General features: G+C 37.7%; 5 protein-coding genes across 5 annotated transcripts; 3 read left to right on the forward strand and 2 right to left on the reverse strand. All coding sequences in view use genetic code 12, as the record gives it.

Annotated features, from left to right (window-relative positions):
* The first annotated feature begins 356 nt into the window (after positions 1 to 356).
* On the forward strand, positions 357 to 1,476 carry RJT21DRAFT_121962 (uncharacterized protein). The gene is made up of 4 exons (XM_064882258.1): positions 357 to 517; positions 576 to 671; positions 762 to 1,173; positions 1,260 to 1,476. The coding sequence occupies exons 1-4, from the start codon at positions 473 to 475 to the stop codon at positions 1,424 to 1,426; spliced, it is 720 nt and encodes a 239-aa protein (XP_064737449.1). The 5' UTR covers positions 357 to 472; the 3' UTR covers positions 1,427 to 1,476.
* Positions 1,477 to 5,355, forward strand: RJT21DRAFT_121963 (uncharacterized protein). The gene has a single exon (XM_064882259.1). The coding sequence runs from the start codon at positions 1,706 to 1,708 to the stop codon at positions 5,324 to 5,326; it is 3,621 nt and encodes a 1,206-aa protein (XP_064737450.1). The 5' UTR covers positions 1,477 to 1,705; the 3' UTR covers positions 5,327 to 5,355.
* SIN3 (transcriptional regulator) lies at positions 5,356 to 9,972 on the reverse strand. Its single transcript, XM_064883387.1, has 3 exons — positions 9,763 to 9,972; positions 9,664 to 9,710; positions 5,356 to 9,491 (listed from the first exon to the last, which is right to left on the reverse strand). The coding sequence occupies exons 1-3, from the start codon at positions 9,816 to 9,818 to the stop codon at positions 5,377 to 5,379; spliced, it is 4,218 nt and encodes a 1,405-aa protein (XP_064737451.1). The 5' UTR covers positions 9,819 to 9,972; the 3' UTR covers positions 5,356 to 5,376.
* Positions 9,973 to 10,197: 225 nt separating this feature from the next.
* RPB11 (DNA-directed RNA polymerase II core subunit) lies at positions 10,198 to 10,739 on the forward strand. Its single transcript, XM_064882260.1, has 2 exons — positions 10,198 to 10,281; positions 10,337 to 10,739. The coding sequence occupies exons 1-2, from the start codon at positions 10,229 to 10,231 to the stop codon at positions 10,644 to 10,646; spliced, it is 363 nt and encodes a 120-aa protein (XP_064737452.1). The 5' UTR covers positions 10,198 to 10,228; the 3' UTR covers positions 10,647 to 10,739.
* Positions 10,740 to 11,014: 275 nt separating this feature from the next.
* On the reverse strand, positions 11,015 to 13,640 carry CDC5 (polo kinase). The gene has a single exon (XM_064882261.1). It carries the CDS (start codon positions 13,245 to 13,247, stop codon positions 11,214 to 11,216), a length of 2,034 nt encoding a protein of 677 aa, XP_064737453.1. The 5' UTR covers positions 13,248 to 13,640; the 3' UTR covers positions 11,015 to 11,213.
* Positions 13,641 to 13,660: the final 20 nt, after the last annotated feature.

Below are 13,660 nucleotides of genomic sequence, written 5' to 3' on the forward strand. Positions count from 1 at the left end.
ATTTACACTTATGTTACAAAAATAGTATGGTAATTCCACTCCGCATCCCACATGTATAGTATAGATCGGCAACTGTCTGTTGCTAGTTAATAAACGGCCAATAGGAAGTGATTAATAATAAAGTAGAGTACACCGGTCAAAAACACTCACGTGATTGAATGATTTCCGACTTATCTACCTCCCTACCTCTATAACTGCCTCTTAAATTTCCTAAGCAATATCCTGATCTCACAAGTACTGAATGCTCTATTAGGTAATACAACCAACTAAGTGACCATTACAACTTTTACGGTAATTACTTTACTTTACTTTACTTTACTGCTGTAGATACTTTTCTGTAATTTCCTGCATACAGTTCTCGGTCGGCCCTCCTTCCAAACCTGCAGTAAAGGGACAAGCCCCCAAAGTTTTTGTATGAGAGGGTTTCGCCGTACAACAACCACCGAAACCACCACAACAATCATCACAGGACATGTCGGACCCCTTCAATGCGGATCGGTATCTCCCTACAATAGACGTAAGTAACCAACTCATATATTATCAAATGAGTCAAATACTAACATACTGTAAATTAGGCCATATTGAGTGTAGCGGACTTGGAACAGATCACAGTGAAACGGATCCGAAATGCTTTACAGGAACTCTTCGGAGTTAATCTCCTACCACATAAGGTATGTATTAGAGAATCTGATATACTGATTAGTAATTTAGTATATTGGCATTTTAGTTGTGCGGAATGAGTGCTAACAATTTTAATGTAGAAGGAAATCAACGAGGTGATCCTCACTCAGTACTACGATCTCATCAGTAAACGTGAGGAACTGGAGAAGTCAGAAAAGGAGAGACGAGACGAGATCGAACGACAGGATGCGATAATGGCCGCGCGACTTCTGCGGTCAGAGATCAGTGGACCCATTGTTAGATCTCGTAAGACGAGAGACCGGCCTGTCAAGGAAGTTAAGAAACGGAAAGTATCCAGTGATCGAGAGAATGTATTCATGAGAGAAATGATTCTATCCCCAGATCTTGAGGCCATAGTGGGAGCTCCCAAGTTACCACGGCCCCATGTCGTTAAACAATTATGGGCTTACATCAAGAGCCACGACATGCAAGATCCTAAGGATAAGCGATTCATTATCTGCGACGACAAGTTCCAGAAACTATTCAAGAAAAGTACGTATCCTCCTATTCCTATCGCTGTGTCTGAATTTGTATGGCACCACCACCACCATTTACTAACTAACTCTCTCACCTTCTAGAATCTGTCGGAGCCTTTGAAATGAACAAACTCCTTTCGAAACATTTAATAAAACCCGATGAGGTTGATGGCGTGGCGTGGACTATGACGCCTGCGCCCGTTAAATCTGAGCCCGGCTCAGTAGATCTGGTCATCCACAGTGATCCAAGTGAGTCATCTGAGGAATAGGCTATAACTTTCATAAATTGTGTATATCTGTAAATGTATTATATGTCTTATTTATAATGTGTATGGTAGCGCGCTCCTGCACACAGACCCCACGCCAATAATTTTGGCGTTCTTTTTTGTTTACCCATTACATCACTAAAAGGGCCTTAATCCGATAAACAGTTCCCCCCACTGGACGATCAACTACAGCGTGTCACGAGACATTGAACCGGCAACAACATAGTGCAGAGGCCCACTATTCAAACAGTGAAACAACCAAGAAATTTGGCCTTCTGTACAATGAGTGACGGTACCAATCAGTCCATACTATCAGGAAGATCAAGTGATGAGATTGAAACGGATAGACTCTATGAAGCGGTAGTGAAAGTGGTATTACTTGAATATTCCAATGAGGCACGCTTCAGAGTACCTGTTTCAGCCGCAGTTCCACCCACAGACGATGTCCTGTTACCCATTACTTTAATGAAGAACTTACGAGCCAAATTGAAATCCATAGCATTGAATCAACCAAAAGATCATTATGATACTTTAACAAGAAACTCACTCTTACGGTTTTATACCGATCTGATGCAACCCTCATTTCCAATAGATTTGAAACCTCTGGCACTTGTGGCGAGATTTGCTCAAGCATCAACTAAGATCATTACAAGTAGTAATTATACTGATAGTAAAGAGATTAATAAATTAGTATCTAATCATACTATTACATTTGTTAAGATCGTAATAGAAACACTTAAGAATGATAAGAATAGAGAACCTTTGGTAGCCAAATTTGAAGAAAGTATACGAATGTTAAATCCAAGATCTTCACGATATATAGACTTATCACATGCTCAGTTCCTCGACCCATCGTATCAGGTAAATGATATAGACCTGGTAGTGGTGCTGGTAGTGGAACGAGTATTTGGTAAGTCACGAGCTTCACTTCAGAATGATGTGAATAGACTCAAACCTTATGCACAGTCAAAGGCATATCATCGAGATATTCAAACTCTCAATGATGAATATGTTAGTGCTGGAACTTTCAGTACTAACGAAGGATATGAGCGATGGAAGGATCACCAGACGAGTGAAACACTCCGATTACTGGAGAAATATCGAGTACCAGATAAGCATAAACTAATATCACTTCCTTCCCTAGCAGGAGATAAGTACTATATACTTCCACCATATTCACAACGGTATGCTTATTTGATAAAGTTCATTCGATTATCATTACAGACTCAGAGTCAAACCTCAGACTTTCTCCTATCCAATGATTGTCTAAGTTTATTACGACTCTTATACACCACTTGGTTTGTAGATCATCCTACTCGAGCAGTAGCCATCTATACAGCCATTAATGTTGATGATGATATAACCCTCAATGAAGATTATATCTTTGATATCCCCCTCGCCATAAAGGCTCTTGATATGTGTAAGAAGGTGCTTCAAGAGGGGAATTTGGCATGGAATGATAAGCATAAATGGTCCATTAAGGATCAAAATCAATGGACTCAGAATCTTACTTTGACATATAATAAAGTGGCTCTAACCATTAAGAATTGTGTACCAGATATCTATGGCTCTAAACCATCTCGATGTTTAGTATTTTCAGCATTTCTTCATGATAATATCGTATCAGATATCTTATTCCCCCGAGTTGAAGCTACAGGATTAATAACCAAATGGGAGCATCGATTAAAGAGTTCATTATTAAACTTGACTATCGCTCGGTATAAGCATTTGTATAAGCGAATTCCTCGGAATCGGAAGCTAGAAATCACCGATGTAGCACAATTACTTACGAAATTAGAGAATGATTTCGATGGTCTAGGCACTAAATTCAAACTACCATTACTTGGAAATGTTCGAGTGGATCATCTATCGCTTGTGATTAGTGCCATGTTCTTCTCGCGAGATTCCGTCCAGCTATTGAAGCATATCAGTCACTACGATGATGATACCTTGTACGAACTCTTGTTCAGTTCCAAGTCCATCTACAAGTCTCTCAAACATATCTTTAGTGTATTTCAGCAATTGGTTGATAGTCGAACCGTTGATGTGGAGTTTCTTACCACCTTTATCAAGCTCCAGATAGCTAGAAGCACCAATACCAAGTACTTTGAAGAATTAGGCCGAGTCCTTGAACATCCTCATGGTGTTATAGATAACATTGAACAGATCCTCTTCCCCGTGGCGTATGAGTATGCTGAACATATCCCCCAAAGAATTCGAGACATTGTGGCCAGTTCCATCCAAATGGATACATTTCTACCTCTACAGGAAGATCAAAAGTTCAGTACTTCACCAAAGGATATGTTTAAGTTTGTCAATGATATCCGAAGTACTATAGATGAACTTGAATGGACCAATGCGGATCAACTGGCTCGGATCTATGCCAAGTTCTTACGAGGAGTGTCTAATGGAGCCATTGACTTTAGTGAAACCATCAGTAGTCGAGTGGCAGCTGAGCTCATAGATAAGGAACATAATCCCAACTTTAAGTTCAGGAGAGAGACCTGTGTGGCCCTCAATGATCTCAGTAAAGTCATAGAGTATTTGACGACTTTGGATACCATCAAGTCAGGAGATGTGTCGTCCATCGCCTCCTCCACCACCAGTACCAGTCATGTGTATACCATTCGAGTTGTTCGAGCAGATAACTTGATGTGTTTGGATGCCTCAGGCAACTCGGCCAAAGTGGGACATCCCTACATCCAACTCATCGACATAGCGTCGGAACGAGTCATTGGTAAAACCAGAACCTTAACCAGTTCTACCAGTTTGGAATGGGATGAAGAGTTTGAAATCACCGTACCCAACTCCAACGTGCTAAAGTTATCGCTAGGCGTATGGGATGAAGGCCATAAGGAATCACTCCTCTGTGGCCGATCGTCTAAGGAGTTTGATTTCCGAAAGTTCTCCAGTGATGGAACACCACAAGAGTTTGAACTTCAAGTTGGAGTTCAAGGCACTTTGGTAGTAGAAGTATCTGTAGAGAAAGAGAGTGGAGATGCGATGTTTCTTATGGGTAAGGCATTCCGATCGCTTCAACGAAGTCAAGATCGGTCCATTAAGTGTATAGTCGAGAAGTTTGATAGTTCGATCGCCAGCTACTTGTCGGTGACTACGTTATCGACCATCTGTAGTGGGAAGAGAGAACCCACCGAGGATGAAGTGGAGCATGTGTTGGATCCTCTCAAACACTACTTGAACACTAACTTACAAGTGTTAGCGCAGTCTCTAACGAGAGAACTACTTCAACAGGTCATTGAAGCTACATGGAACTTGGTGGTATCTCATATAGATGATATGATATTACCGAGATTAACTTCAGCATCTTCACTCCAATTGCTCATTAGAGGTTCAGTAAATCTCAGTCTCCACAGTACATTCAGTTCGGCCATGGCCACTCTTCATAGATCTACGTCCATCAACCGTACGGAATTCAATGCTCTCTTCTACTGGCTCGACAGTATGAAGGGATTCTTTGATAGTGACGTAGTGGATGTACTGCTGAACCCAAAGTACCAATCACTACTCCTCCTCCCCGACTTATACTACAAGGACACTGCCTGGCTAATTCAACAAGTGGATCAACTCAGTGAATCCTCTTCTACCACTACTACTCCGTACAGTGGCCATGGCCTCACACGACTCTTTACTCGATCCAGAACCAGAACCATTAGAGCTCATGCGACTATCCGGACTCGACGAGAAGCTGCAGCTCTTGATCAACAGTCTCGGCAAGATCCGACAGTCGTCAATAAGGCACGTGAGGATATGCTCTTACGACTCCTTATAGCTCGCAATGAAAAGAGGTATGTAGTCAAACAACTCAAACTGCGAGAAAGACACGCTCATGATATGGCCATTAGTAATTTGGCCATGAAGATTACTCAGACAAACTTCAGATAGTTGTACATAAACAATAATAAACAATACAAATAATAACACTACTACTTTAACTAACTCTCGACCGAGTGCGCCGTGTCGTCGGCCGTGGTGTCGTTGGCGTCCTGGATGGTGGTATCGTCTGTGGCTCCTGTGGTCGTGGCTGTAGTGGCTGGAGCAGTTTCTACTGCTGCTTCTTTGGCTTCTACTGCCTTGGCCTCTACTGCCTTAGCCTCTACAGCTTCTGCTTCGGCTACTGCTTCGGCTTCAGCTTCAGCTTCAGCTACTGCCTCGGCTGCCTCAGTGGCTTCCGCAGCTTCAACAGCCTCTCTGTATGCCTTGACTCCCTTAGCAAACAACACCCTCACTCTCTCCTCATCTCCATCTCCTCCATTCTTCTTCCACCCCACTTCTTCATCATCCACCAACTTACGTAACATCTCTACCTTATCCTTACGAGAAGGTTCTTCGGGCTTTCTCGTATATACAGAGTCAGCAATAAACTCATCATGACTATTGGCTTCAAAGAAGAGTCGATAAGAATTCTCACAAATCGATACTTTTAATCCGGAATAAGCTCGGCCTACACATTGATCTTCATCCACAGCATCAATAAATGATCGAGCAAATGGCATATTAAGTTTAGATGCAGCTACACCTTCTGTAGGATGCAGCATAATATAACTGGTAACATAATAATTATACTTTTCTTCAGCATTCTCATGATCATTAATGGTTAAATCATCCAATCCAACAAATTGAATATTAACACTCGTAGTCAGAGGTTGATAAGTGATTTTAAACATATGTTCATCACTGGCCATAAGCAGTCTTACATGCATTCTATTAAGTATTTGATCCTTAGCTGTAGATGTTGGATTAGTACGATCACTTTCAAATAATACCATCATTTCTGAAGTTCGAGAATCACTAATCATACTATGCATATGTTTAACTAACGCTTGAACTACTTTATCAACCGTATATAACTTATAGGCTCTGTTTCTATAACCTTGACGTAAGGTTTCTTCATACCATTGATGATCAATATCTCCTTCAATTAATCGTTCCAGTAATTCCAATACTTGTTTATAACAATTCTTAGTGCCGACAATTTCTATCCCCATATCTTCAAGTTGATGAGGTAATAAATTCAAATCCTTAGCGAATTGAGGATGTTTACGATTACGTATCTCTTTACTAACCACTTCATTCATACTCTTAACTTCCAATAATCGATCGTAAAGTGTTCGTAAATGACGGAAGAATACGTAGATGGTGGTATTACAGAATAAGATATACTTATCTCTAGCTGTTTCTTGGATTCCATCATACTTAAGCGAGAATTTGGTGTTGGCAGTCTTAATCCATACTTCACTCGACTTCTCAAGTTCATCAAGAACTTCATTATCTTCTTCCACAGCAGCTTGAGGTGTAGGAGAATCACCACGATCTTCTTTCTTGGATTTAGTCGATTGTTTCTTAAGCACATTCCGTAACAAGTCTGATTCTCTACCTCTCTTTTTGGAATTGACTGTACTATCTGAAGATTCCAGAATATCATCAGTCTCTGAATCTCTTTCTCGTTCTCTTTCAACAGCTTTCTCCTTTTCCTTCTCAACTTTGCCTCTAGAAGCTACTCCACTCTCAACAACTTCAGGTGGAATACCAAAGAAGAGAGATACAAAGAATTGAAAGAATTGACTAAGCTTTTCTCGATCATTCGAACTATAATTGGATGTTCTATTGATGAACACATCAGCCAATTTCAAGATATCAAAGAGCACTTGTTCATCACCAAACGTATACTGTAATTGTTCTTGAGGTTTAGGAGTTAATGGATGTAATCTCTTATTCTGTTGTTCGACTTTAACGGTACTTATTTCACTAACCAATTGTTTAACCGTCAAGAGTTTCTTATCAGCCTGTTTAAATGATAATCCCAAATGATCAAGAGATTTGAAAAATACCTTCTGTTCCATTTCTCGCCATACTTTATTCCATTCTCGTTGAGCTCTCTTCCATTCTTCATCCTTTTGTTTAAGTCTTTTAAGTACTATAGGAACAGCTATAGCAGGATTCTCATGAAGAGCATCAATCACTTCAAATCCTCGATCTTTATCATAAACTTTCCGAATAACTTTCTTATAGATAGTTGTGGAATTATGTCCTAAACCAGGAGGTAATTTAAAATTAGCCTTTTGTTCAGGACTCATATTAGCTATCCGATTAGCAATAGTTTCTAAAGTTTGAATGGTTCTTAAATTAGATTCCATATAATAATCAAATTCTAATCGTTCTTCTTCAATCTTAAAGAGAATCTCTTCATATTGATTCTTACGATGAGCTATAAATCCTGAATCTTCTGAAGCCCAAGTAGGATGTCCAACCCATTCATCATTAAGAACTTCCCAACACATTTCATCTCGACCTGAACATGGCATATAAGTTTCTGCTTTAGGTAATTGACGATATGAGGGTCCATAAGCTTTACATAAAGATAATTCTAATTGATGTTTCTTAAAGGTGATATTCTCGATATGAAGGGGTTTCTCTTCATAACCAACAAAGATTTTAAACCAATTAAGTAAATCGGGATGTGTATCTCCAATAAATCCTTCAACTCGTTCAATTAATGTATGTTTATCAATGATATCCTGAGAGAAAAGGTTTAAGACTTTAAGGAAATCATTATAAGTTTGTTTATTGCCAATGGCTTTCTTGACTTTATCAAAAAATGAGATTTCTTCCAGAAGTGATGATACATTAACTGTACCTGAAGCAGGTACTGGTTCTGGAATTCCAGGTACTAAAGTTGGAGCAGCTGTATTAGCTACTGTAGTGGTAGAGGTAGTACCAATAGTACTAGTAGTACTGGTAGTGGTAGTGGAGGTATTGGTACCAGTAATACCAGGTCCATTTTTAGCTCCAGGAGATTTAGAACTAATCTTACCAACTGGTTGAATACCGGACCTTACGCCAGACACTTGAGCTTCTTGATTATAATTAGTATCATAGGCATAACCTTCAGATACAGACTTCTTTTTCCTCATATCTTCATGAGGTTCAGGACTACCTGTAGTTGGAGGATAAGTCATTTGTCCATAAGGACCTTGAGGTCCATTATAACCTGCTGAAGGTGGTTGTTGGAAATTACCTACAGGAGGTAATTGAGATGGACCAGATCCAGTTGCAGTTCCAGCTCCAGCTCCAGTACCATTATAATAACCATCAGATGGTGCAGCCACTTGTGCAGGATATGCTTGATTAGAAGTATCCGGTAAGAATTGTTTAAAGTCATCAAGAAGATCAGGGGAGTTGGCAAATAATACTGTCACTTGTTCATATACTTCACTAATGGGTTTCTGTTCACGTTGGTAGGTTTGAAGAATCTCCAAGAATTGTTTATAGATATCCGGTTGATTAGCAAATCTTGTTTTGATCTTGTTGACATATGAAATGGCATGGTTGAACTCAATCTGGCCACCGGGCTGGTTGACATCGTCTTGCGATGGTTGTTGTTGTTGCTGTTGTTGAGTTGGTGGTAGTGGTGCTTGTGCTTGTGCCTGTTGTTGTACTGGTTCACCATTCCATCTCTGAGTCATATCAAGATTAGGTCTCGTAGTGGTCCCCGTAGGAGTTGTGACTCTAATAGGATTAGGATCAGAAGGATCTAAAGAACATTCGATTCTATACCCAGGAGGTAAGAAAGTATTAAAGCCCTGAATCAAATTAGGATGACCACGAAAGAGACTGGAGACTCGATCAATAACTCCAGGAGTATCAATACTTTGAGATTTAAAATCTTTCATAATATCTAAAAAGTTATTGTATACATCCGCCTGATTATAGAATTGAATCTTAACTTGATCTAAATATGATAAGGCATCTTTAACATTTAATGGACGATATACACTGGTAGTAGTTGATCTATTAGGAATTCCAGCAATTGGTTGTTGAGGTGGAGGTGGTGGACCTTGAGATTGAGGTGGAGGTGGAGGTACTTGAGATTGAGGATCAGGAGCAATTGATGCTGGGGGAGGTAATTGAGTGGCTGAACCAGAAGTTCTTCTTATATCTTGAGGTCTATTGGGATCAGAGTCATTGGAGTTAATTGATGGAATACTAAAGCTGTGACCCTGAGGGTTACCCAAGCTGGCTAAGCTGGGGAGAGGGTAGAATTGGCCGCCTAAACGTGTTAGTAGTGGACTGATGGAATGTCTAGTACATTGTAGACTGGTGCAGTACATTATAGACTAGTACAGTATACTATATACTGGTTCAGTACATTGTATACTACTCTATAGACTACTCTCTGTATACCATGTACACTGTACACTGTACACTGTAAAGATACATACCTGTTTCTAAGGAGGCCGGTGGGGGTAACACCGGAGGATGTTGACGACTAAAAATGTTAGTAAAGGCTATGACAACATGACTAGACCATTTATACATACTTAAACTGTTGACCCAAAGGCCGTTGTGAGTTCCACGGATCCTGTTGACTGGCCATAGTTAATGGTAGTGGGAAAGGCTATATTAGCTTGTACAAGGGTGTAGAACTAGCGGAAAACACGTATAAAATCAGACAAACTAGTAGAATTCGGTCGTGGGGTGTACACACGCTGATTGGCAACAGATTTGAAGCTATTTCAGTGAGTTGTAATTAGTGTTAGTAGGATGATGGACTATTGGTGGGAGGGTAAAGATTCTGAAAATCCCCAGCTGGCCGAGGCATGTCGTGCGCCGGGTAATGAAAAGTGTGGGCCGTGTCGCGCGACATCGGTGCACGTGATTTAGCATGTGATGTATCATGTGACTCTTTTTAGCCTTTAGTTTTCTTTTTTGCTAGTAGTGTATTTTTCACTAATTGTTCAACAACTAAAGTATTACCATTACACTATTAACTAACTAATCAACAATATGAACGCTCCCGACAGATTCGAATTGTTCATCTTACCCGATGGAGTGGAGAAGTAAGTATAGGCACCCCCACCCTGTGATTAAAATATTGTTTACTAACTTTTATAGAATCAAAATCATCCCCGACACTAAAGTACCCAATGCGGCCATCGTCAAGATAGAAAGAGAAGATCATACACTTGCTAATTTATTAAGAGCTCAGTTACTTAAAGATCCTAAAGTTATCTTTGCTGCTTATAAAGTCGAGCATCCATTATTTGCTAATTTCTTATTAAGAATTCAAACTGAAGAAGATTATAGTCCTCGTAAAGCACTTGTTAAAGCATGTTCATCAATTATTGAAGAATTAGCTCGTATAAAGACTAAATTTGAAAAGGAATGGCAAATTCAAAGTTTGGCTGTAGATGATGATTATTAGGTAATTTTGAATTTATGGTTTATAAGCATATTTACCCTGTATACTAGTTTCTATAAGTAATATTTAAGTAATATTAATGTATTAATAATGAGTAAAGTTAGTAGTGAGTAAGTGAGTAGTGAGTAAATAAAGTGTAACGAAATGTGCTGTGAGAGTGTGTGTGATGGAAGTGGTACAGTATGAATGCGAATGATAACAGTATTAAAGTAGTGTAGTGTAGTGTAATAGAGTTGCTATAACAGAGGAATAGAGATGATATAACAATGAAGATAACTGTGTTATACATTATACTATACTGTGTAGATAACTGTACTACACAGTGTAGATACCTGTACTACACAGTGTAGATAACTGTACTACACAGTGTCCATAGTATACTACAGTACATAGTATACTACTTCTACAACTAACATTCTTTATGCAATGTATATAACAATTAATTATCTAATAGTACAGTATTCTAAGAGAACTTTTATGAAATGAAATAACGGTATACGAATGGTCTAACTTATGTATGCTTTCTTTATTTGTTTGTTTGTTTATTTATTTGTTTATTTGTTTATCTGTTTATGCATCCTTAAATGCCTTCTTCTTAATAGCTTCCTTAATTACAGAAATCTTATCTAAACATTCTGGAACTTCATTAGATGGGAAATTACCTTCTTTTAAAATTAAAATTAATGGATGAGTTTGAATAGTTCTATTAGGTGAAATATGAGTAATTGCTAAACCTGATTTAGATACACATATCTTATGATGATCTTTAAAATTAAATTGGAAATTTCCATTAGTCATTTCAAACATAATATATTCGGATGTACGAGTATACCTTCTTAAAAATACAGTTTCCTTTCTTTCTTCATTCTCACTAACTTTTGAAAGATTACTGTTCATATATTTGGCAAAGAAATCTACAATTTCTAATTGTCTTTTAGCTTGTGATGGAGGTTGACTACTGGAATTTTCAATACATGTCCAACCTTCATTTTCATGATAAATTAATTCTAAAAATCTATCAGAATTATGAAGTTTTAAAAATGTATTATCATCATTAAATAATACTCCAATATCATCATTATTTAATTGATAAGAAAATCCATATTTATTTGAATAATCAACCCATTTACTAATTAATGTAGGATTTTCACATCTAGGTAATTCTAATGTATCAATAGATTCATGAACAGAATATTCTAATCTTCTCATATTTTGATAAGTTTCAAAACAAATTTGATTAAGATGTTTAATTGAAGTAGAATAAAGACTATTAAAATTAAATTTTCTTGGTTTACCTAAAGAATTTGGATCAACTTCTTGATATTTTTGTCTTGTATCATTTGGTGATAATGATTGAGGTAATAATGCCTTTGGTTGTTCTGATTGTAAATCTGATCTTAAAATTTCTACTGGATTCTTATTTCTTGGGGTATAAATTCCTGCATTAGCCTTTGTATTAGTAAAATTAATGGCTGATTCATGTTTTGGAATATTTTGAAGTCCAATTGGTGTTGTATGTAAACTTAATTCATGAGTCTTATCGGGGAATGGACCTTTAAACCATTCATAATTTAAAATATCATCAATTGTTGGTCTATTAAGAGGATTTAAACTTAATAAATCTTTAATTAAATCCTTAGCTGAATCAGATATTACTTTATCTTCAGGGAAATAATATTCAGTCTTTTTAATTCTTTCATAAATAACTTGAACATCTTTAGCTTGAAATGGAGGTTTACCAATTAATAAAGCATACATCATAATTCCAATAGCCCAAATATCAACTTCAAAACTATGACCAGTATTTTTACCACCTAAAACTTCAGGAGCAATATAATTTGGTGTACCACAAATTGTATATTTTCTTGAATCAGTTGATGGTAATACTGATGCTAAACCAAAATCTCCAATTTTAAGATTCATTTCTGGATCGAAAAAGATATTACCTAATTTTAAATCTCTATGAATAACTCTTCTTGAATGTAAATATTTAATTGCTCCAACAATTTGGACCATAAAATAACGTACTTCAGGTTCAGATATTCTCTTTCTTGTTTTTAATAATTCCATTAATGATTGATTTGGACATATTTCTAATAAGATATAGACATTAATATCATCTTCAAAACAATCAATAAAATTAACAATATTAGCATGTTTTAGTGATTTATGAATCTTAATTTCTGATAATAATTTGGTTTTAGTCTTTTCATTCTTAATAGATGCTTTAGCTACCGTCTTAGCAGCATAGATTTGACCGGAATCATCTTTCATTTGGAAACATCTAGCAAATCCTCCTTCTCCTAAGAAAGTTCCACGACGATAATCTCTTCCGGTTCTGGTTCTAACTATAGAAGGAGGAGTTTTACATAACGCAGATAACTTTTCCTTCTTTTTCTTAGGCTTAACTGCATCAGCACCGGCTCCAGCTCCAGCTCCAGTAGCTCCAACAGCTCCAGCAGCTCCTATTCCAACTCCAACATTTTCTGGTTGTTGTACATCCTTCGTCCGTCTGGTGGACTTGATGGGAGTTATGTTATTGGCTCTAGTATTGAGTTGGCCACTATTTAAAGGCTGCAAGGGTTGAGCACGAACACTGGACATGACTTTTCTTTCTCTTTCTTTCTTTCTTTTTGGTTGTAGTTGTAGCTGTTAAGTTCCGTCGGCTAATTCTATATAAGTCGGGTCGGTTATTTTAGTACACTTTTAGTAAATGATTCCTCACTTACTCACTATACAACTTCCCAATTCAGGTCCTGCTGGTATAGTTAATAGAAAAGAATTCCAATAGATGGTTTGTGACGATATTAAAAAGAATATATAAAGGACTTGGTAGTGGAAATTATTCATTAGTATGGTGTTTCCTGTTTAGGACGAATAGCTGCTACAAACAGTGGGAGAAAAAGTTTAGGATGTTTATGATTTTCCGCATTAGGTCAATTACAAAACAATTTTATTGTATCGTTATTAAATTTCCCTTTGCAGAACCGAGTCACGTGAATTTCTTTAAAACCTTT

Source organism: Scheffersomyces amazonensis (genome assembly GCF_036850825.1).
Source record: "Scheffersomyces amazonensis strain UFMG-HMD-26.3 chromosome Unknown RJT21scaffold_5, whole genome shotgun sequence".
Classification (NCBI taxonomy): Eukaryota; Fungi; Ascomycota; class Pichiomycetes; order Serinales; family Debaryomycetaceae; genus Scheffersomyces; species Scheffersomyces amazonensis.